Genomic DNA, 25,015 nt, shown 5'->3' on the forward strand with positions numbered 1-25,015 from the left:
TCTAAGATTTCTTTTATATTTGGATTATCGTTTATTTATAATAATTATTGCTTAAGATGATTTGTTAGGTTGTCTATAGTATTTTGCCATGAAGTTTCTTCATTTTAGTTTTAAAAAAGATTCTATATTGCTCTGTATTTTTTTTTCCGTCAACTGAGTCGATGTCAGAAATAGAATTTCTATCTCTACAATAGTGAGTACTAAGTAGTAATATCAGCGTACACTTTACTCTCTCGATACCTCAATTTGTGGGATTACATCGAGTATAATATTGTTATAGGATCACTAATTGATATGGAAGATCATTTGATCTAAATATCAAACTAACTCTTAAATGGTACAAAATCACGAAAAATTACCTAATTACACAATTTATTTTATCATATTCTCTAAAAAATTTACCATTAAATAATATAAAAATATCTACTCTTTCCTATTTTCCGTTACATCATTTTACGCGATGTACTCGGACATACACGATGTATTGGGACACCAAAACTCAAACGCGATGTATCAAGACGTTGAACGACGTATTTGAAACCGAGACGCGATGTATTAGAACGTTCTGAAATGTTTCTGAATTCCACCAAATTTAAAGGATTTGTATTGGGACGTCGAAACTCAGACGCGATGTATCAGGACGTTGAGCGACGTATCTAAAACTGAGATGCAACGTACTAGAATGTTTTGAGATGTACCCAAATTCCACCAAATTTAAGGGATCTTTGTAATTTGAAAAAGAGTCGTGATATGATATAATTAGCTCTTCAACACTATATAAGATTTGTGTAACATTCCGATAAAATTATTTTTAAAAAATTGAAAAATTCAAAATAAATACCTATTTTGCCCTTTTGCCATTAAATTTTCCTTTTTTTTAACCAAACGGTAACAAATCCCAGTGTCTTCTCACATACTAATATACACCTTCTATAACGGCTAGTAAAAAAAAGAGCTTTTTATGTTACTAAAACAAATCTCAACCGTCCGATTAGTTTCAATCTAACGGTCCAAATTCAAAAGGCCAAAAATATGACCGTTAAAAAGTCAAAGAAAACGCTCCTTTCGCCATTTTTGTTTCTCTGTATAAATCTCAAATAGTTTCTTCATATTTTCTCTTTGTTAACTCACAAATCTGTGAAAAAAACTTGAAAGATCTTCGAAAATTCACAAGAATTGTTTACGAAAGGGGAGAAATAGTGGCGAATCAAAGTACAGAAGGAGGAGAGGCGGGGAATAGTCGTCTCCATTCGTTTCTGTCATCGATTTTGACGAGTATTGGTGGAGTTTTTGGACAGATTAATAATCAGGTGGAAGAAGAAGAGGAAGAAGAATTTGAAATGGATCATCATAATAAAGCTGTTGTTCCTCATAATTTACCTAGAGGTTTGTATGAATTTTTTGCCCCCTTTTTTTAGCTTCTTTGTGTAGTTTTCTTCCTATTTTGACTTAGTTTCAATTGAATTTCATCTGGGTTTTAAGTATTTAGATAGAATAATTGTTCTTTACACAGAAGTTTGAATGAAATTTCGAAATTCCGCCAGTATTTGTTAGCTTCTTTGTGTAGTTTTCTTCCATTTTTGACTTAGTTTCGATTGAATTTCATCTGGGTTTTACGTATTTAGATAGCAAAATTGTTCTTTAACCAGAAATTTGAATGAAATTCCGAAATTCCGCTTAATTTATTAGCTTACCCTGTTTTTTTCTTCCTTTTTTGACTGAGTTTCTATTGAATTTCATCTGAGTTTTGAGTTTTTCGTATTTAGATGATAAAATTGCTCTTTTTTGGTGTGGTTATTGTGGGTTTTGAATGAAAATCCGGGTAATGTGATACGTCATCTGGGCTTTTCGAATTAAGGCGAAAACAATTTTCTTTTTCTTTGTGTTTATACTGGGGTTCTTGAAATTTTTTATATCGGAGGGAAATAGTGATATATGGTTTGTTTGTTTTTTGGTGTTAAGATGAAAAAGTGTTCTTTCTCTCTGTGGTTATGGTGGGGTTCTTGAAATATTTGAAATCAGTATGAACTGAGCATGATAGATTGGGTTTTTTCGTGTAAAGACGAAATAAGTGTTCTTTTTCTGTGTGTTTATGGTGGAGTTCTTGAAATGCTTGATATTGTTTCTTTGTTTGATGACTGATGATGTATTCTTTTACTGATGAAAAGTCGATTTCGTAGCTGATTTTCTTTTGACATTGATGCTGATTTGATTGACAAAATTTTATGTGGCAAGAACATGATCATTTGTCTCATGTGAGTTCTACTGATCTGTATAGGAGGAGATATGGGTGGTAAACAGAAAATTGGACAAGTTGCTGGGAAAAATAGGCGTGTGCTCGGAGACATAGGCAACCTTGTGATTGCTCCTGCTGTTGAAGGGAAGCCTAAAACGCAGGTCACTCGTCCTGCTACGAGGAGTTTTTGTGCACAATTGCTAGCTAATGCACAAGCTGAGAAGAACAAGGTGAAGATTTACCTTAACACATTGAAAAAATGGATTTATAAATCTTGAAATGGTGGATGATATGATATAACTTGTGTTTTGTTTCTTTTTGTCTGTAGAAACCACTTGCAGAAGTTGTCAACAAAGTTGCTACTACAAAGGTACAAGTTAAGAAGAAGGCATCAGACAATCTTGCACCTGAAACTGTTATTGTTATAAGCCCTGATAAGGAAGTGAAGCAAAGTCCTTTGAGTAGCAGAAGAAAAACAAAGAAATCTGGAAAGACTCTCACTTCTACCCTCACTGCAAGAAGCAAGGTTGTTATATACATTTAGATTTTCCCCTCTTTAGATGAATAGTGCAGTTTTGGGTAATATCAAGATTCTGAAAATTGTGATCTTTCTCAGGCTGCTTGTGGAGTTGCCAATAGACCAAAGATTGACGATATCGATGCTGCGGATGTTGATAATCATTTGGCTGCTGTGGAGTATGTTGAGGACATCTACAACTTCTACAAGCTCACTGAGGTATATATGGTGACTCTCTTTTGCTTGTTCAGTTATGTTTTGTGTTCCACTTTTCAGAGTCTAATATGTTGAATGATTGTTGTGTCTAAACCAGGACGAAGGTCGAGTGAATGACTACATGGATTTTCAACCTGAGCTGAATCATAAGATGAGAGCCATTCTTGTGGACTGGTTAATAGAAGTTCATAGGAAGTTTGAGCTAATGCCTGAAAGTCTTTACCTTACAATGAACATACTGGACCGTTTCCTCTCGGTGAAGACAGTTCCAAGGAGGGAACTTCAGTTAGTTGGCATTAGTTCAATGCTAATTGCTTGCAAGTATGAAGAGATTTGGGCACCAGAGGTCAATGATTTCATTCATATATCAGACAATGCATATGCCAGAGATCAGATACTTCAGATGGAGAAAGCAATTCTTGGTAAGCTGGAATGGTATCTGACAGTTCCAACGCCATATGTGTTTTTGGTTAGGTACATTAAAGCTTCAACACCAAATGATCAGGAGGTACTATACACTAATCATCTTTTGACACACTTATCCATATGTATGTGTATTGTCTGTGGCTAATTTAACTCAACTATGTTGCTGTTGCAGATGGAAAACATGGCTTTCTTCTTTGCTGAACTTGGTCTGATGAACTATAAGACCATAATAACATCCTGTCCATCAATGCTGGCAGCATCGTCTGTTTACGCTGCTCGTTGCACTCTCAACAAAAGTCCTCTATGGACTCAAACTCTGCAGCATCATACTGGATACTCAGAAGATCAGTTGATGGAAAGTGGAAAGGAGTTGGTTAGCTGTCACTTGGGTGCTGCAGAAAATAAGCTCAAGGCAATTTACAGGAAGTTCTCAAGTCCAGATAGAGGTGCTGTTGCCCTCTTCCCACCAGCAAAAAATCTTTCACCAACTAATGCTAATACTACTACCTCTTCTTGAGTTGATATTTTTTTTTAGTTTGGTAGTAAGGTTGTGTTGAGATCATGTTTACTGGTGTGATGATCTCTCTCTAGCTTTTTAGATAGACTATTTGTTTGATTTTGGGTTTTGGAGTGTGTGAAACTATGGTTTTTATGATACCTACTAGTGAAGTCATGTAAAAACTCACAATATGTGTTCTTTTTGTATGAATACAATTATTTGATTCATTTTTTAATCTTTGTGCTCATTCAACTTCCCTATGCAACATTGCCTCATTCCAACCAACAAGCAAATTGAAATGCCAACCTAGCACACAATTCTTTACAAATATTTCCATTCCAACACCAGTGCCTGTGATTGTGAGTAAAAGTTCACTTTCTTCCAAATCAAAATTGTTTCTAAACTAGCTTTAAAAAAGATCTCACTTAGGACAGACAGGCACAGGCCTGTTGATACTTTTAACACTTCAAAAGACAGCCAAGAAGCAATCAGAATGGCATATGCATTGTGTGTAAATTGAGACCATTTCTTCCATTCCTTTTTATCAGAGTCCCCTTTGGCTTTGGGACTACTAACATTCTCAAATTCAAATGCAGTTCAAACAAGCTATTTAGCAGACGGGGCAAGAAAGGAAGTATGATCAAGAAAATCTATTTGTATGCTAGGGGAGCAGCAAAGAACTGAATGTAAGAAGTGTTTAGTTCAAGAATGCAGCAAGGCCAGAAGCCTATTTCACTGTGGCTGCTTCACAAGAAACTAGCAACAGCAGGTCTTATGCAAAAATGAAGACCTTGGGGTCAATTTATACAATGGTGCATACAACATGGAAAGGGGAAGTCTATAACAACCCAAATCTTCAAGATCATTTTGGCTGAATACATATAAGAGGTGTGAATTGAGATGAATAACAGATTTTTTTGAGATAAAGAGCTTATTGTTAGAGCTCCATCTAGAGCTGTAAGATGAGAGATACTGAGAACAAAGCATGCTGTGTTTAGTTGCTTGATATGTAATGTTTGCTTCTGGTAATAAACAAAACAGTTAGTTACCAAAAAAAGAGATTTATTCAAATTTCATGTCCTTTGAAGTGGCCTTGTATATAAGATACAACATAACTCATTCGAAAAGGTGCTTTAGATGCACATGGTTCCAAGTTAATGTCAAGAGTATAATATCAACAAGATATACATGTTAGTGGGAACACGAGCAACCATGCTCTTCACCACCACCCGAAGCCAACTTGTAACTACGTTCCCAAGTATCTGTGGGAGCAGCTTGTGCATGAGGAATATGACGAGGATGTTTCTCTCTCTTGTCACCCCTTACCTGCTTCAGTGCATGCTTAAGTGAAGGCAACAAAGCTTCCATGCACTCCGCGACTGCATTTGGATTGCCTGGCATATTGATGATCTGAAAACATTGTGAAACATACATAACGTAAACTTCTGAGGAACTCATATAACAAGGCGCAGCAGTTAGAAAAGCTCCCAGAAGAGTAAAAGATTTCTAACCAATGAAGGATACAATTAAATCTTGTGTCAACTAGAGCTAGATGCACTTTTTTTTGGTAAAGGAGAGATAGATGCACCTTCATTACATAGAAGGAAATTATAATGCAGCTTGCACTTGGCTCTCCTGGTAAAGGAAGAAAAATCTGCAAGTTTACTCACTTATGTTGCTAATTAGCCTAATGCCTCTCTTCTTGACACAGATGGTTTGCCTCACAGACCATTTAGCAGTTTAACCTTGCAGGTGTCAACCTTGCAGTCTCCAGTATTAAGGGTAAAACATGAATAGGGCAAAAAAAAGTATCCTAACGATACCAGGAGAACCATTTTAAAGGGAAAAAAAGCAGCAAAAGTTGAGACCAAGGAAGGAGGTTTCTCATGCGCTGAATATATAATTAACAAAACAACCGACACTTCCAATGAACTCAAGTATTTTGAAATGGAAAATAATTCAAGTTGAATACGAAAACAACTTGTATCTGGAGATGGGATTCACTATCAACTCAAAGTACCTCTCATCCTTAACTACCATAAACTATCATAGGGTCGGAGCACAGCCCAACTGCAAAAGAAAAAGAACGAAAAGCAAATAAAGGAACTAGCTTCCTGCTGGAATCCCACATCAGTGGAATAAGGGGTTCTTGGTCTCCGTATATGGTCTAGTACAATCCTCCCATCATGAGCCAGCTTTTAGGGTTGAGGCATTGGGATGGGTCAAGGTCCATTTCTTTACTATGGTATCACAACAGACAAGACGTCTTGGGATCGAATCTCTCTGTCATCCATTATCAAAAAGATTTTTCACGTGTTTGGCCCATGAAATTAAAAAGTCAGGCCTACACGTGAGGCGTATTGAGAACATAATTAAGCAATTTCAATGGTGTTCTCTTAACAGCTTAAGCTTCTTAGATGAGATGGTTACATACTTCAACATGGTATCAGAATCGGGTTCATCCCAATTCACTGTTTATCCGATATGGGCATCTTACATTGTCCATGCTCCAAATGTCCAGTTCTGGGTGTAAAGGAGTGTTGAGCCCCACATCAGTGCGCTTAGGGAATTAGTTCTCTTTATGTGACTTTGGGCAATCCTCGTCTCTAAAGCTAGATTCAGGGTTTGAGTTAGGCCCAAAATCCATTTTTTAACATAAAGAAGAGGTCTTGGGATTGAATCTCAAAGACACCCATTATCAAAAGGAATTTTCACATTCTTGGCCCATGAAAAAAAAGGTCTACGCGTTGGGTGGGGGTGGGGGGTTAGAATATAAGGGGCGTTTGGATTGGCTTTTTAAAAGTTGCTTATGAGCTAAAAGCCAAATGTTTATCATTATATTTTTCAACCTAAAGAAAGTGTTTTTAAGCACTTTATATCTTTCCCAAACACCTCCAAAAATGAAATGAGCTTAAAAGCCAAAAGCTGCTTAAAATAAGTCAATCCAAAAAACCCACCAAGTAATAAAAGTGTGATATCTGTCAGCTTATGTTTTAAGTTTTTAGATGAGATGGTCACACACTTCAACACTTTAAAATTTCCACTACTTGTAATTTTACATTGAAGATATTAATGATTCTCATTCCCGTTTCTTTTAACTATGGAAGTGTGATCATAAGTCTGACACTTGTTGCCGGAGGTAAAATACACCTAAAACATGAATGCACAGTAAAACCAACACACAGAGAAAAATATAGATTATTGGATTAGGGAGAGAAGATGCATTAATTGATGATAATACAACCATAGTTCTGACACTCAACACTCAGTTCAACTTGCTAAGCAAATGAGTTCAGTAAAAATGAAAGATGAACCATAGTTCTAAACTCAACACTAAGATTCGACTTGCTAAGCTAAGGTATTCAAACAAATGGAAGACTAAGATTACAAAGAAACAACCTTTGCTAGCAAACTAATATCTTGTCCTTATATAGAAGATCCTATCATAACACACTGATGAAACACATCCCCAGTTCTGAGTTAAACTCAAATGATAAGCAAATGAATAGAGAAAAAAATTAGAACAGCGAAAATACCTATAAAAATAACTAAAACCTCTTCAGCTCAATGATTTTGGACTTGCTGAAAATAGGTTTAGGATACTATACACAGAAACTTCACATAAACTTGCAGCAGAACTGTTATAACTCTAAGATGCCATTAGCTTCCTTTAAAGTAAAGGCAAAATAAAAACTTAGACTTAAAAATAAGTTTTACATATTAATCTGAGAAATTATAGCACAATGTGCTTGTGAAAATGTATGCTTAGCTAGTATGTCAACTCAGTGACCCAGCGTAATTCAACTCAAAGTGCATGCTTGTACAAATTTAATAATCTTAGTTTAGTCAAGGTAATTCGGTCTTACTGCAATAGTTGTCTCAAGTTCTAAAACCACAAATGCCTTCCCTTTCTGTCAGTTGAGCACAATTTTAAGCAGAGCTTATCAACAATATGAGGGAACTTTCTGCTGATTCATGTGGGTGGTTAGGTGATGCATAATGGTGAAAATAGAATAGTTTGGACTTCTGGCTTACCAATGTTGATCCTCTTATTCCAGCTGCTGCACGTGAGAGCATTGCAGAGGGCGTAACCTATGTGAAGTAAGATGCATGATTGTGAGTCCACCATAAAGGCAAAATATTATAGCCATCTTACATAAACATGCAAATTCCATAGCTACCTTATGTGAACATGCAAAAATTTCAACCACCTGATAACTGATTAAGAAAATAAAGAAAGCATGCTGAAGATTAAATCTCTGATGCTATCAAAAGAAGTCACTTCATTAGTGTTTGACAATACACATCTATTGTTGTTAGGCCACCATAAAGGCAAACAGAAAATCACTTGGTTAACTTGAATTCTCTAGTTCATTTTGATACTTGAGGAAAGTTGCTGCTTCAGATACTTTTCTTGGTGGGCGGGGTGCAGTTTGGGACATGGCTCTTTTTGGGCCAGGACAGAAGTCAGCTTTGAGAGATTGCTCTTCTCCCCCTTCTATTCATTTATTAACTTTTTTGGATAACGGTGGTGTCGGTACTGGATCAACTTACATGCACCACAACTATCCACTGGATAACTCCACCTAGCTTAGGCAGAAAAGGAAAAAATTAAGTACTTTTTTTGCCTATGTTGGATTTAAACGGTAATCTTCCATGGTCTTAATTCTAATTTCATCAACCTCAAGGATAAGACCATGTGTGATCAACTTTCAAGATTACTCATACAAATTTTGGTATTTAATTTTTGAATATGCTTAAGAAATAATAGATTTATCTTTTCTTTCCCCAGTTTTTCAATAAAAATGCACTGTGAATAATAACATGAGCATGTGGCTATACACCTAGCTCTATTTTTTCATTCATTGTTCGACACCCCACAGTATCAGTAATCAACTAGATGAAGATTATACAGACAAGGATGTCTAAAATATCTGCAAATTTTAGCACCTGCAATACGTATATAGTAGAATAAAATGCCCATGGAATACCAGTGATATGAGAACTTTAATACCTTCAAACTTTCTCGCATCATAACATAGAGAAGACCGGGTGTTTCTTTCTGTATCATACTTTTGGTAGCTTCAGGGGTAACATCCCTAGGTGTACAGCCAGTCCCACCTGTCTCGTCCAGTAAAAGTATGAGAGAAACAAGATGAAGAATGAAGGTTCTAGATGACAACTTTGTGTTGTGAAAGAGCCATTTCAGTAGAAAAATAAAAATAAATTGACTTATTGCTGCTCCAGCCATTGAAATGATACTAGTGAATGAAAACCAGCAAGTCATTCATAAATATTTTATTGCTTGAAAAAGAAACGGACCATGGCCATTATAGCTCACATACCAAGGGTAAGAATAAGATCCACTTTGTCAACGTCACTCCACTTCTGCAACATGTCTTTAATCTTTTGCACATCATCTGGCACAACAGCTGTTGCAACTATACTTGTCCCTCCAAGCCTTTCTGATGATGCATTGACGACAGAAACTGCCCTTGGACCACTGCAAGATCACATAGCATAAAGAAATTGGACCATTTAATAATCAAGGAAGGCAAGGCTTTTTTTTTTTGTAACTAACATTTTGTATTAATCACCAAAGCATCAACATTACAGATCTATATCTAGTTGACATACAAGCTATCACATCAGAGAAAAAGAAACTACATCAAAACTAGCTAACCAGTCTATCTCTTAAGGCAACAAATCTCTAGCTAGAATAACAAGTTGGTAGAAACTGTGCTCTAACACTACACATATATGCTATCTCCCTGGTAATGACTTCATAATCTCTGGCTTTCTTCTCAAAGACTCCCTGATTCCGCTCTAACCATATGGCATAGACACATTTAGTGTATCCAATTTTAAAGGCCTGACCTCTCATTGCTCTTCCCTTTGCATTCTTCATCACACATTCAGGGAAGGTTTTTAGTCGGCTCTAGCATTTCCTCGGAGCACGGAAATATCAAGTGGCCATGTAAATTCAATCCAAGATGAAGACAGTGTTAATGCAGAGAAAAGAAGAGGGAAAACAAAAATCAATTGAAGAATCAGCCTATGCTAAACTCAAACTAGAATATCTATGCATTTGACAAAATGTTCACTTGCAGATGAGACACTTTAACCGGAAAACAAACAGAAATATTGGCCTATCTAATCAATTGTACAATGGCAGTTCTCTTATCCATGTAAACACCAAGCAAAAAATAGAAAGAATACAGAAGTAGGTCTAGAAGAAGAAAAAAAGTAAACATCCCCACTGCAAAGTTTCAACTTGTCAAATAATGATTACCATCCTTCCGGTTCTTTTATCATTTAGGCGTTTAGGATGGTAAATTTTGCCTCTTCTGAAAGCACTAAGTGGTATGATCCTAATTAACAATACATGATCCATTCAAACACCAAGTAATATGAAGTAGTCTGCATAATATTGTAGCAATGAATGTGGGTACTCACATGTTCCACTTGTATACGGAGTAATATCAGATTTGCTACTTTTCCTTTTGCATCACTTAAGTGACCCTTTCGATATGACGAACCAAAAAGGTGTATCCTGATGCGACCTTTCTTTGTTAAAAAAAAAGGGGGGGGGGGGGGGGCCACATAAAATAATAGTTCCACTCTTATTAATAGTTACTATAAAGTTTTTTGAGGTACTTCCAATTCTCTTGCAAATAGTTAAAGGTAAAATCTTTCCCGAGCAACTTTCACTTAAAATTTTGAATCCAAAAGCACTATAATCTAGGTGATGAAGCTGTTGCTTTTCCCGTTTCATTTTCTTTGTGGGTGGGTGGGGGTTGGCTCAGATTGAAGCTCATTATGAAGGTCGAAAAGCACATCATGCTAGACAGATAGCTGTGGAGTGTCTCAAAGAACAAAAAGAGGGAAAACAACAATTATTTAAAGTAACCAGCCTATGATGAAGTCAAAATAAAATATCTAAGCATTTGACAAAATTTTCACTTGCAGATGAGACATTTAACTGGAAACTAAAGAAATAGCAACCACTCTAATCAATTGTATAATGGTAGTTCTCTTATCCATTCAAAAACCAACCAGAAAATAGAAAAATACGGCTGTAGAGGAGGTAGAAGGAGAAAGGAAGTAAAAATGCCCACTGCAGAGTTTCAACTTGTCAAATAATGACTACCATCCTCCCAGTTTTTAAATCATTTAGGCATTTAAAATGATAAATTTTGCCTCTTTTGGAAGCAGTAAGTGATATGATCCTAATTAATGATATATGAGCCATTCAAACAGCAACTAATATGAAGTAGCTTAATATTTGTAGCAAAGAGTCTGTGTACTCACATGTTCGACTTTTACATGGAGTAATGTCAGATTTGTCATTTTTCCTTTTGCATCACTAAAGTGACCCTTTTGGAACGACGAACCAAAAAGGTGTATCCTGATGCGACCTCAAAAGTCTAAGGGAGGGAGGTGTATCCCGATGCATCTCTTTCAATTTCAAGAATTGAAATTTGATGTGTCGGTTGCACCATCATGTCACAGACAAGGAGTGGTGAACTAAAGAAATAGTATGTCATTTATAGTGGCCACAGAGACAAATTATATAATAGTTCAACTCTTATAATGGTTGCCAACGACTACAAATTTTGATGTACTTCCTCTTTTCTTGCAAAATAGTTAAAACTTAGAGGTACCATTTTGCAAAATTTTGAAGCTTTTATTTTTCTCTTTTTCTTTGTGGGTGTTTGTGGGTGGGGGTGGGGGTGGGGGGGCAGCAACTCATTATGAAGGTTGAAAAGCATGTCACTCCTTGTTAGACGGCTAGTTGTGGAGAATCCCCCAATGGATGGAAAAATAAGGAGTGTCTCAAAGAACGAAAAGAGGGAAAACAAAAATGATTTAACGTAACCAGCCTATGATGAACTCAAAATAGAATATCTAAGCATTTGACGAAATGTTCACTTGCAGATGAGACATTAAGGATGGTAAATTTTGCCTCTTCTGGAAGCACTAGAGCAATATGATCCTAATTAACGATATATGAGCCATTTAAACACCAAGTCATATGAAGTAGATTTATATATGTAGCAAAGGGTCTGTGTACTCACATGCTCCACTTTTACACGGAGTAATATCAGATATGCCACTTTTCCTTTCGCATCATTATAGTGACCCTTCTGGAATGACGAACCAAAAAGGTGTATCTTGACGCAACCTCTCTTTACAAAAAGGTAGGGCAAGGGAGGTGTACCCTGATGCATCTCTTTCAATTCCAAGAACTGAGAACTGATGTGTCAGTTGCACCCTCATGTCTCAGACAAGGAGTGGCGAACTGAAGGAATAGTATAGTCATTTAATATAGTAGTCATTGAGGCAAATTCTCTCTCTCTGTCTCTGTGTGTGTGTGTGTGGGGGGGGGGGGGGGGGGGGGTCATTATAAAGTTTGAAAAAGATGTCACTCTCTTGTTAGATGGCTTGCTGAGGAGAATCCCCTAGTGGGTGGAGAAATGAGGAGTCACTGATGGTCTTCACGATGACCACTCTACGCATCTCAATGACAAATGAAGTTGGTTTTGAAAAATGACCATCCCAGAATAACTCAGGATGTGCTTCTTCAAATAAGTTACTGGTTATTATATAAGAACACGCCAAAATGGTCTTAATTCCCTCTTTCTATCTCAAGACAACCAATCTAAGCACATCAATAAGAAATGATATGGGATATGCATGTCATGAACAAATTACTAGCTAACAAGATATAGCATGCAAGTAGTGCACTCTTTCCTCTAAAAAACTATCAGCATGAATGCAGAAGAATAAGGATAAAGGGGACAAGAAAAATAATCAAAAGAATAAGGAAATAGGGAATTGCCTTCGATTAAGATATTATGAAACATTGGTATATATGGAACATAAGTTCAAAACAACTGAGCAACAAATGGAAAAGACAGAGGAGCAGCTTCGTACTTAAAAATTACCTGCGATCAGGTCCCAATCCTGTGGCAACAGTATCACTTACTGTAAGAATAGCTACCTTGAATTCAGATGCTTCAGAACTGCCAGCATCTGCAGCTGCTAGCTTATGTTCTTGTTGGGTGCTACTTAAGTCTGTCAATTGCAGGTTCCTGGTCCCAGGGAAATTGCTTATATCAGAAATTAGAATTGCAGACACTGAAGCACCAGCAGGTACTGAAGTTTCTGAAGCTGGAAGCTCTAACAAAGCATTGGCTGACTTCATACTCAGAAGTCGACTACTAATTTGATGGCCTGTACTCTCAGCTATGAACCTGTAAATCATAAAGAGCGAAAAGAAGCTTTTGATGTCATTCAATGGCCACTGCAACAGTCTGCTAATAGAGCATGAATGAGGTATTATACTTGATATAATATTGGGTCTTCATACTCCTGAGTTCCCTTCAATGAACGATTACTAAATCTAATTACCTTAATTAATAAAAGTTTGCCTTGTAGAAGATTAAAAGAAAAAAAGTTCTTCAGAAAAGCATGTTACTTGAAAACCTATAATATCATGCAGATAAGCAAGGATTGCCTGCCAGTAACTAGATTAGCTTAGGTCCCTCATCGCGGCATATTCATGGTCTTCACCTTGTAATGCATTGCAAAATACGTTCTCTTTCAACTTCCTCTTGGACAACTTCAATTTGACCCCTCTTCCCTCTTCCCCAAAACAAAATATCAATCAACTGCTCTACTTGGGGTTGACTAAATGAATGAACTACAAAGTGATTTAGACCCATTTGATTCCAATAACTAAATTATCTTATAAGGCGAACTAGGAGTAATATAAAACTGGAGGTTCTCTGAACTCACATCTCGTCCCTACCTCGACATAGAAGTCTTTAAGCAATGCTATGTGGATACAGTCCCACAATATCCCATTTCACGATATGTACAGTTACACTAGAATCCACCCCCAACACAATTTGAGAAAGCTAGGATTTTACAGGCAAACAGCGAAAGAAGCAAAAAATGCAAAATCTAGTGACCTATGAACCGTGTTATATGAAAAATAAACATAGGGAGGCATGAAATTATATCGTTACAAATACGTCAAATTATGGATTTATTGAAATATTGTACATTCAAGACCGCAAAACAAAGTTGAAAGAATTGCATCCACATCAACTGATTTTTAATTTACTGAATAAGCTCATATATCAAGCACTTCCACCATTTGCAATATGTGATACATCAGACAGAGTAAACAAGAAGGGAGCTTTCTTAGATTAAAATCCAAGAGAACAGCATCTATGACACCAGTAAGTGCATTTGGAAAATGATATTTTGACCAATGTATTTGGAAAATGATACGAACTACTAAACTTCAAAAGTTTACCCTTGAAAGATTATAGTTGGATAGAACTGCATGTTCTGAAAGAAAGAGAAACAAAAACAGAAAATACAAGGCTTACCCTTGATAACCCGACCCATCATTCAACTGCCAGGAGATAACAGCTCGATGGAATTCTAAACGGTGAGGATCTGTCTTTACTGAATGCTTTAGACGAGCTTGCACTCTACAATTGTTAGAAATGGATACTGCTTTACTGAGATTGGACAGCTATAAATCACCCAAAAATTGAATAGGAAAAGGATTGAGTGAAAGAGAGAGAAGAGGGCTTCTTTTATCAACTCTTTGCAACCTTGGAAGATGTGGGTTTGCCCACCCAGAGAGGTGCTTAATGGCTGGAACCACAAAGAGATGGAAACAGACCAAACAGCTCACAGGATTTCCAGGTAGCCCAAATGCAAGAATCTTACTGGAAGTCCTGTCAGATGATCCGGGAAGGATCTCAGCAAATGTGAGAGGCTTTCCTGGTTTCATGAGAACCTGATTTGCAAAGAAAGACAGTAAGTACTTATTTTCTGAATTTATAGACACAAAATGTGTCGATACAAACAAGAAACACCTAGATATACATATATGTACAAACTCCCAGCTCAATCCTATAAACATACACAGGGAGTGTTACCATATGAAAATATAAGCTTCCAAAATCTGTATACAGATATTGCCAGCATTACCTTCTGAAATAATACTCTCCCTTTCTTTTGAAGTAAAGGCTTCACAAAATCCCGGTCTCCCATGGAAACACCTCCAGAGGAGAGAAGGATGTCAATTCCAGAAGCAAATGCATTGTCTAATATCCTCTCAATCTCCTGCTCATCATCACGAGCTATACCAAGATCAATAACTTTGCACTGATGCTGTGTTGCAGCAGTTAGGATCATTGCACGGTTGGAGTCCCTGATCTGCTTATGATAAAGTGAAATTAAGTAAAATACACCAGAGGCGAATGTCTACACCTAATACAGTGTTCCGTTTGCAATTTAGAAAACCTAGGTAGACCTAAAATCACATAGAAAGAATGTGTCTCAAAAGACTAACAATCTCTTAGAACCCATGCACACTTAGCGAAAACAGGATACAATGGAAGAGAAAAATCTAAAGAGGTGATACGAAATACTCGGAATATGTTTAGTCGTGTTAGTACGTTCACTTTGGGTCCAATGTGTTATATGAGTCTTTTATTCCTCAAAGATATATATGCTTTCTATTTTATTTTTACTTTTGTATATCAACTTATGATAAGCTTAATTAATGGAGCGGCATTATCATCAACTTGTTTGGATTGAGGCATAATTGTTATATTACATTTGTGATACATCAAGGGTCTCCCTATTCTAAATCATATGCAATGTCAATCTTTTTTTAATGGAACAGACCAAGCAAAAGTATTCAAAGAAAATCTATTTCAAGTGTGTGAATGATTCGAAGGGACATTTGCAGATACTTGTATCAAGATATTGTATTAGTTGAATATTATTTTTTTTGACGACAAGGGAAACCCGCAGCCGCTACCCTTTTGGGTGCGCACAGGGTAAAACCCCGCTCCTATGCAATAGCTCGCAAACCACATAGGAGAGGTAACCCGCACTAGGGAAGCCTAGTGCGACGAGCTCGACCCAGAAGGCAAATCCCTTGCTTTCGTTGGCAAGGGGTTTCGAACTTGAGACCTCCAACATGGAAGTCCCAAGCTCAAACCACGGGGTCACCCCGAAGGGTTATATTAGTTGAATATAATAGACAATATTCACATATTCAAGCAAGACCTGCCGAACACTTCTATTTCTCCCATATAATAGTAAGATTAGATGGTTAAAATTAGGTGAAAGTGATATACAATATGAAGTTACCGACAAAGTCAAAGCCAGTCTAAAGCTCAACATAAATTCTCAAGTTGAAATCATAGAAATGTGAATATTAATACTGTATATGATTGGACAAGATCAACGTAAAGCATTTAAGAAAAGGCAGACATAGAATCACATGAAGGGAAGTTGCCTCAAAAGACCTTCAATTCTGCAATCAATTCGAATTTAGCAAAGAATAGAAAATAGGAAACCCATGATTCATACAGGAAATGTCAACTGGTTGGAATTACGCTCAATTGTTGTTGATACACTAAAAATAGAAGCAGCATATACTAGCCAGAGACTTGTATGTCAGTGTAAAAATAAAAGATTGACTCAGAAATTCCAATTTGAGATCACCCTTTATTTGCCTTGGAATAAAAATATTGTAGCATTAACGTATTGACCTGAATGAAGTGGAATTTGAAGTCAACTGATATACATTTTTCACACAAGAAGTCCAGCATTTCAATGAACACATACTATATATGGATAGTTCGTGACGAGAATTTATGAACGATTCTAGTTTTTTGGCAAAATATTGAAAATTGAATTGTGACTTCTTGATAAAGAAGAAAATTAAATAAAGATATTCATCACGTCTGGTAAATCATGTGCAAATATACCATGAGTCTCACCCATATTAGTTTATCAATGTTCTTTGGGACAACAAATATAGAGGAATTGCTTTCAAGTATATGAGAATCGTGAATTATTTTCAGCAGTTTGTTCTTTTTAATTAACACTAGTGCTTTTGGTCTTCGTAGAGAAGGAAACTTTTCTTATGGAAGTGTGCTGTGCTTGCTACTTTCTGGTGTATTTGGCTTGAAATAGTGCTACACTGTCCCACATAACAGTTTTCTAACCATCATAATGATGCAAGGAAACAAGATAGTTTTATAAGATAGCATTACAGGATCTTCACATGGATTCTTGTGAAATTCATGCCTCAAGATTGCTTCTGTTGTTTATTCACCGTAAGCTCATAGGTTTGACCTATTCAATCACCCACAGGGAGCCCTTTCAGAGAGGTGCTTTTTGACAAAAGTACTTTCCAACTCAATTATAGGATCTAATAGCTTTGGGGTAGAAATACTCCGTCCAAAATAGTGTTTGACCGAATCACGAAAGTACTATAACCAAATGTTAGATTTATTATATTCTTTTTAGTGAAAACAGATACTTGGATAAAGATGCTATTTTATTATGTTTTTTTTATAAGGAGCATCAGATATTGTTTTAGACTAGCAAGCTTTTTCGGAACTTTAGAACAGTTCAAAGGAACTTCAACTGAGGCAGATTGCATGATATGGTTAAGGAATAAGCGCAGAAAAATTTACAGTGCAAGCAGCATACAGAGTATTCACAACCTCAAACAATTAGAGTGGGACTTGGCCTTGGAAGATGATTTGGAGGGTTAAATTCCCCCACAAAGTAGTGTGCTTCTCTTGGTTGCCAGCCAGAGAAGTTGTACTCACACAAGATACACTCATGAGAAGATGTTCCAATCTTTGCTCAAGGTGTTTTCTTTATGGCAAGGAAGCAGAGACAATCTCTCATCTCTTTCTCCACTGCAGCTGGACTGACCAGTTGTGGAAGATTTTCATTAACTTGAGGGGCATTAGCTGGACTATGCCGGGAAGAGTAGCTGAGGCACTGAAATGTTGGAACAGCGATACCAATCCCTCCAATCAGAAAGAGAGATGGAAAATTGTCCCAGCTAGCATTTTGTGGACTGTGTGGGGAGAAGGAAACCAAGTTTGTTTTGAAGACAAAGCCATTAGTATACAGAAACTAAAGATGAAATGTTTAGGGCTTCTCTTTTTTGGGGGAACATAGCTTAATGGAAGAATTAGAATCAATTTATAATGTACTAGATTCCTTATGAGAAGATTAAGGACTAGGAGCTTCTTTTTTTTTGCTCATCTGGATGTGAATTTGGGGGACTACACCCCCTTTGTGTAGTTTGTTATTAATACACAAAAACGTTACCTGTTCAAAATAAAATTGTTTTTAGAAGAAAATAAAATCATAGTAGCTTCTACAACCTGACCACGATTTAAACTCCCAACTGTTGGTTCTACAAGCTCATCCCCTGTTGACAAGACACCAATTGTTGGACAGGGATACACCTGTTTATCAGCAATCCAAAACACAACATGATTGCACAAGAATTGGCATGGAAAAAAGGAAGATATAGGCAGACATTCTGGGTTATAACATTTAAACTGCAAGGAAATAAAACAAATACCTTCACTGCGACAACACCTACTGTAGCGAGTAGACCAATTTCTGCAGCACCTAATCGCTCTCCAGATTTCAGTACGATAGTACCCTGTGCAATGTCAGAACCCTGGAAAAGACAATTTTAATGCAGTTGAAAAGAACCAACTAAGTAATCATAGTGGTAGTCATATGGAGTAAGTAATTGAAAGCAATGGTTTCAATTTCAAGGCCTATAGCATCCTTCTAAACAAGAACACCCGAATAATAAATTTAAGCAGCTACAAGGAGAACGGATCTCAAATAAGCAATATTAAAAAATGCAGTTCATGGCTTGCAGGGGTCAAGAATTTTATGAAGATGCAGTAAGACTGACTTGACTCCAAAACAGTGGGTTGTCATATTTGAGCAAAAGATAACAAGTTAACAAGCACTATTAGGCTGTAAGCTGTCCCTAGTTCAGACATGCAAAAAGACCAACATGTCTATTGAGCTCACTTGTCCCTCGTATGGTCTACCCCGGGTAGCACAAATTCCTTATAGCCACACCAATCAGCAGTAGGACAGCAATAGACTTCAATCAGCTTAATGTATCGTTAGGTCTGAGGGTGCAGCTCATTGCCAGATACTGTATGAATTCATTTTCTCTTTTTAATTTTTATGACGGTGGTACTGGGAGGCCAGCTTGAACCCACCTCGACTAATTCCCCTGGATACCTGCTACCTCTCACCAGCACAGGTACCGGATAACTCTGTCTACCAAAGCTTAGACAGATGAGAAGAAACATCAAGTGGTTTTTGTCTCTGTTGGGATTAACAGGCTCTAGTTAATACAACTAATCACTTCAACAGACAATAGCACTTACTAAACTATGTGGATTATTTTTCTGAAAATTTTCATGCCAGTATCCAGACTTCTACCGATCAACCATCCAGAAATGGGAAGTCATTCTGCCACATCAGTCACTCACACTAGCTTGCAATCAACACAGACATCCATATAAGTAAAATAGCTTTTGGATCACATGGTAAAATAATTGTCCAATTAATCTCTACTACTTCATCTTTTTGTTTTAAAAATAACCCAGTTGTTTCCTATATAAAAAGAATGTTTTGCTTTGCAGAGAATGGAACACTATCAAAAAATTCCTTCTTAAAAAAAAATCTTCCAGCCTACAAGCAACAAATTCCACAATGATATTCAAACAGACATTATTTTCCAGAAAACAAAAGAACACATCAAACCAACAATAAAACTGTTCTACAATCGGAACTCTATTCTACCAAGGCATAAGACATACCACAGGTACAGCATCAAGTTCTTACCACTGCACGAATATCAACTCCAGGGCTAGTTTGCTTCAATATTCGCACTCGCTTCCGTTCAGCTGAAGCAACTGAAATTGATTCAGTGTCCTCTACTTGAACAACAGCATCAGCACCATCAGGCACTGGACCTGGATAGGTGTACAGCAAAGAAAAATTAATTGACACCCAAGACAGTACTAGTTGGATGACCATTTGTCGAGAGAAATAGAGTCATCCAAACCCACCAAAATAGAAATTACATCCAACAAACTGGACCAGATTGATTGCTCGTTATCTTCAAGGGGCTTGTGAGCTACAAACTCCAGTTGCAATAGGTTAATAATATGTAAAGGGTTCATTTGGTTTGGGACTAATTGCGCGCGAGGACTATAATGCAGGAATTGTTGCGTGAATAATAATGTGCGGATTGTGTGCAGCGAACAATAATGTAAAAAATGTTTAGTGAGCATGGATTGCTTATTTTAGGTGCATTTTTTGTCTTTAGCTAATCCAACTTATGTATAGCTAACACATGTATTTTTATTCCACATTCTATTCCACCTAAAATAACACATAGAATCCTGCATAATTTATACTGTATTAGCAATGCAGGATTTAATACTACAAACCAAAGGCTAAATCAATTATGTGAAGTTTATATCACCAACTGAATCTGCATTAATTATATCAATACATACACACAGCAACACAAAGAGGTAATTTTTCAGAATCAAGAATACAGATAGAACACACAATACAAAAATACATAAATGCATACACACAACAATACAAAGAGGAGGATTTTCAGAATCAAGAATACAGATATAAAAAGATAGAGATAATACAACAATTTCGTTACTTAAAAAGAAAAAGAAAAACTTCGAAATTTGGGAGTTTTAGTTCTGGTTCCGGTTCGAGTTCTGCCGATTGAGTTCTTGTTGGATCTCGTCGATTCTGACATCAAAATTTGTTTCGTTGCAGTTGTATTTTTATAATTTCTGTTTTAATCTTCAATATGGTCTTAGTTTCTTAAATGTTATGTTTAGGGTTTTTTTTCATTCAAGCTCACTTGTATTTTTGAGTGATTTATACCCTGGGTTCTTTATTTTTGCGTAATTTTGACAGTTGAGAATTTCCTCATTGGTTGGTTTCTTAGGGGTAAAATAACATTCTTATAAATTTCATTTCAGCGAGTTTGGTCAATGATGAAGTCTCAATCCATATCCCAATAAAATGACTTCAGTCTCAGAACAAGCGGACATGCATATAGATTCAGCACATAAATGTGACTCTTCACACTTATATCCCAAGACAACATAAATGGTGGTAGTAAAAATCGAATTAATCTTTTAACAGGAATAATTGCCCGAACCTTAACACTTCTATTATCCTTTCAATTTCAATTATATCAAGCCACAAAACTCACAAGTCACACCCTGAAGCTCAAAACAGAGCCTGAATATCACTGAGGATATTATTTAATAGGAGCTTTCATGCCTAATAAGAGTCGGAGTTTTCTAGCTAACCCCAAGGCCTATTTAGATTTTTTTTGCTCCATGCCTTATTTCTGCTCTAACAAGAAATCTAAGATGAGGGAGTTAGAAGTCGGATTTGAAGATGGACTTTCCCTATATGACATGTCCTGCCCTCAACTTTATCCCTAGAGCTTCAAATGGAATTTCAGTCTGAACGCGGGATCTAACAAGTGGTCACACCAGCACCTACCAACAACACAATCTTCCAACGACACAATATATGTTATAGTTAGATGTCAAGCATCAATGTTTCCCTATAAGGATGTTTCTTTGCTTGTTTTTTGATATAGCTCTATATTTTACCAAGATCAACAAGATCAAATATATAGTCTAGGGATAAAGGTATGGATCTAACACTATCAAAGGAACCACAATATCTGAACAAACAGACCTCCAGTAGTTACATATGCAACAGTCCCAGGAGTAACCGTCACACCAAGTGCATCATTTCCTGCTCTTGATTCAGTAATTACAGGATATTCACCAGGTCCATCAGCGGCAACAACAGCATACCCGTCCTGCAACAGGTCCACCCAAAAGAAAGTTAACCATACCCCTCAAAGAGGGAGGCAACAACATAAAAGAAACTATTTATCAAGATGCCTTCTGTTGAGCTATTTTCTGCTTCCAACTGAAGTAACTATATAAACATTCAGTCTCATCAATTTATATCTTTAGCCATCTCCCGTTTCTCTTTCATCTTCCGAACTGATACTGTTTCTATTTCTATCTCGAATCCATCTTAATCTCAAGTTTATCATGTATTGTCAATTTAACAACCGCCCCACCCCCCACCCCCCAAAAAAAAAATCAAAGCCCATTGATCGTGAGAAATACTCCTTGAACAAGCTGACATCTCGCATTTTCTGAATTTCTCTATGACCGGAAAATTCATCAGCTTCACAGTGCTGTTTCACCATTAGAACTAATTATATTACAACTTTATTCTAATTTCTAGGAGTTATTCATTCAAATCTATTCAGACTTATTATATGGTCGTAACATAAAAATAATAAACAAATGCATATAATAATTAAAATTTGAATGATAAACTTTGAAACCCAAAAAAACAATGTATTTAATGATTGAGATCTTAATAATTAACAGACCTTAATTTAGTGCAAACAAATGAAACCTAACTCCATTAAGTGGTGAAAAGCATAGGGAAGGGACATCATCCATCAGTTTAGAAGTGGGAACAGAGAAATCCCTCTTGGCCATTATTGGAAAAAAAGAGCAAGCCAGCCATAAATTAGAATTCTTGTTAATTTAACATAGTTACTCAGGTACTATGATTGATTGCACTTCTATGAAGCAAAATCATTTTGGGGAGCCTGAATAAAGGAAATTAGTCTATGGAAAATTCATATAGAGTTAGACATAGTTAATATTGTTATGTGTCACATGTTCGTTGATTGGAAGGGTTTTTATCTCCTTATGATCTTGAGCAATCCTCACCTAACGAGCTAGCATTGTTTGGTCAAATTAGCCTCAAAGTCCATTTACCAATCCTATCTATTTTAAACGAGGCTTAGTTGATAGATTGATTAAAGAGGTAGATGAAAACCATTTTGATAGCAATAACCAAAAGCCAGCAGATTTGGAACTCATGATACTGTCATTCAAACAGTGGCCTCTGAATCATCACGTTGTCTGTAAATGGTAATCATCCTACCTACGCTACCTAACCCTCACAAGAATGGGTTTTTATCTCCATTTGATCTTGAGCAATCCTCACAACACCAGCTAGCTTAGGTCAAACTGCCTCAAAGTCCATTTTCTTTACCAATCCCATCTACTTTAAACGAGGCCAGATTTGGAACTCATGATACTGTCATTCAAATGGTGGCCACTTAACCATCAGGTGGCCAATATAAGGACAATTATCCTTCTTTCGCCACCTAACTGTGACGGAGCCAGAATTTTTACTAAAGCTGTTCAAATATTCAAAAGTAAACACACCAAGAAGCCAAAGGGGGTTCAGCATCTAATTCCCATAAAACTATGTAATTTTCCACCAAAAGGAAGTCCAGATGAACCCCTTGACCCTATCTGGCTCCACCCCTACACATAACCCCTCCAACCCCCCAACAGTTAAGACACTCCAACCTGCGAAAAGGGGCATCAACTATATAAAGATAATAACTTTCCCAGAAAACCCATGTCATTAATTCCAAAATTCAACAACTAAACACCAAAAGAAAAGTCAATTAACACTAACATATACAACATATTTTCCAATATCGAGCAATACCCATTTGATAAAACAGTACATAAGTATGAAAAAATAGTACCTTTATAGATGCCGGATATGGAGGAAGAGGGTCAGGCGCAGTGATATCCTCAGCCAAAACTTTGCCTAAAACCTCATGAATAGGCAAAGTCACAGGCGGCAAACGCTGAGCCACATTTAGCACAATCTCAAGTGCTTCTTCAACAGTTATCATCTTGTTTGTGTTAGTTGAGATTTGGGTTCCTCCATTTTCGCCCATTTTCTTTGAGCTCTTCAACACTCCAAATGAGTCGATGAACTAGTACTTGCTATAGTAAGGTAAAAGGGGGTTTAGAAAAGATTTTTTTATTTTTTTATTTTTTTCAAAAAAGATTAAATAAAAAATATTCCAAATTAAAAATTTTATTGGTCATAGAAGAAGAAATGGATTTTCCTTTATTTTCCACTTTCAAAATTTAGAAAAAATAAATAAAAGTTTGTAAAAATACATAATTTTCGAATGTTATATAATATAATTTACGTAATCTAATTTATTTATGTTTGTATCAATTCGTTATTTCGAGTTTTATCATATTTCATATAATTCTAAAATCTGTATAACTCAATTATACAAATAAACCTGTGAATCATTACTTTCCAAGGGTAAATTATTGATCTCTCTCACTCGCTTCTTTCAATTTCACTTACCAGATACAAAAATACATATGTATACCGATAACATATATGCACATATCCTACTGATATACATATACAATTCACTTCTCTCCTCCCTTTCACAACCTGGATTGTCACTCTCCTCCCTATAACATGTAAGTATGAACCGTAATCAACAAATTATAGCTATGGAACATAGTTAAACTATTTTTGAGTGGCTATATACGAAAGCTTTTCTTAAAAATATAATATAATAAATTTATCATTTTATTGCTAGCTGGGTAAATTGTCCGCGCTTTGCGCGGTGGTGCACTACGTCAATAATCTACTTTTAAATATTTGATAATATAAGTGTTTTCGAGAGGGTAAAACCCTATGATAGATTTTCAAGAATATTTTATCGAAAGAAGATATGAAATGTTTTTTAATCTTAAAACAAAACAAAAAATTGATTCCAAGTGTTTATGAATTTTGTTAATAATTCTTCATTTTATTGTTCATCACCAAAGTCTTTCGGAAGATACATAATTATTTTATTGTCTATATTTGTATGTTCAGAAAGTTGCACAAACATTTTCTATCATCTATTGCGAGTGTTTTTCTCCTACTCAATGATTCTACCTACAAAATCTAAATATTTTACTTTTAATATAATTAGTTGTGTACTTGATAAGTTTAAAATATAAAAATACATCTCTTGGATTTCAATGAAATAATATTCGTGGCTCAAATAATTTGGATTAAATGATGTTTTGGCAAATCCCTTATTCAAAATTTTACTTAGTCGATGACACTACTTTCATAGACAAAAGACATATTTTGTGTTTATGTTTCGATAAATATGATTAAAACTTAATTTTTTGGGACTTTTAATCTAATGTTATAGGGAGATAATTATTTTCTTTATATTTAATTAATATAAATTCATCCTACTTTGAGGGGTAATTCATTGACTCCAATCCAACATTTGAACCCTAAACAT

At 36.1% G+C, this 25,015-nt stretch overlaps 2 protein-coding genes across 2 annotated transcripts; one reads left to right on the forward strand and one right to left on the reverse strand.

The window, feature by feature from the left end:
- Positions 1 to 1,046: 1,046 nt before the first annotated feature.
- LOC101253308 (G2/mitotic-specific cyclin S13-7-like) lies at positions 1,047 to 4,129 on the forward strand. Its single transcript, XM_010314858.3, has 6 exons — positions 1,047 to 1,386; positions 2,279 to 2,466; positions 2,565 to 2,762; positions 2,853 to 2,972; positions 3,067 to 3,477; positions 3,568 to 4,129. Exons 1-6 carry the CDS (start codon positions 1,341 to 1,343, stop codon positions 3,910 to 3,912), a joined length of 1,308 nt encoding a protein of 435 aa, XP_010313160.1. The 5' UTR covers positions 1,047 to 1,340; the 3' UTR covers positions 3,913 to 4,129.
- An 810-nt stretch (positions 4,130 to 4,939) lies between these two features.
- On the reverse strand, positions 4,940 to 23,853 carry LOC101253012 (molybdopterin biosynthesis protein CNX1). The gene is made up of 13 exons (XM_004228429.5): positions 23,441 to 23,853; positions 21,538 to 21,664; positions 19,630 to 19,760; positions 18,332 to 18,433; positions 18,129 to 18,212; positions 14,911 to 15,138; positions 14,529 to 14,716; positions 14,298 to 14,402; positions 12,843 to 13,151; positions 9,240 to 9,397; positions 8,909 to 9,015; positions 7,930 to 7,986; positions 4,940 to 5,304 (listed from the first exon to the last, which is right to left on the reverse strand). The coding sequence occupies exons 1-13, from the start codon at positions 23,636 to 23,638 to the stop codon at positions 5,086 to 5,088; spliced, it is 2,013 nt and encodes a 670-aa protein (XP_004228477.1). The 5' UTR covers positions 23,639 to 23,853; the 3' UTR covers positions 4,940 to 5,085.
- Positions 23,854 to 25,015: the final 1,162 nt, after the last annotated feature.

Source organism: Solanum lycopersicum, chromosome 1, assembly GCF_036512215.1.
Source record: "Solanum lycopersicum chromosome 1, SLM_r2.1".
NCBI lineage: Eukaryota > Viridiplantae > Streptophyta > Magnoliopsida > Solanales > Solanaceae > Solanum > Solanum lycopersicum.

Bases quoted from the DNA above. Each gene is read 5' to 3' on its own strand.
- LOC101253308 (XM_010314858.3), top strand. From the start codon at position 1,341: ATGGATCATCATAATAAAGCTGTTGTTCCTCATAATTTACCTAGAG. The intron at 2,467-2,564 runs GTGAAGATTTAC...TTTTGTCTGTAG, and splicing joins CACAAGCTGAGAAGAACAAG to AAACCACTTGCAGAAGTTGT. The intron at 2,763-2,852 runs GTTGTTATATAC...GATCTTTCTCAG, and splicing joins CCCTCACTGCAAGAAGCAAG to GCTGCTTGTGGAGTTGCCAA.
- LOC101253012 (XM_004228429.5), bottom strand. From the start codon at position 23,638: ATGGGCGAAAATGGAGGAACCCAAATCTCAACTAACACAAACAAGATG. The intron at 14,403-14,528 runs GTTGCAAAGAGT...TAACAATTGTAG, and splicing joins GCAAACCCACATCTTCCAAG to AGTGCAAGCTCGTCTAAAGC. The intron at 5,305-7,929 runs GTAAGCCAGAAG...CAATGTTTTCAG, and splicing joins GAATAAGAGGATCAACATTG to ATCATCAATATGCCAGGCAA.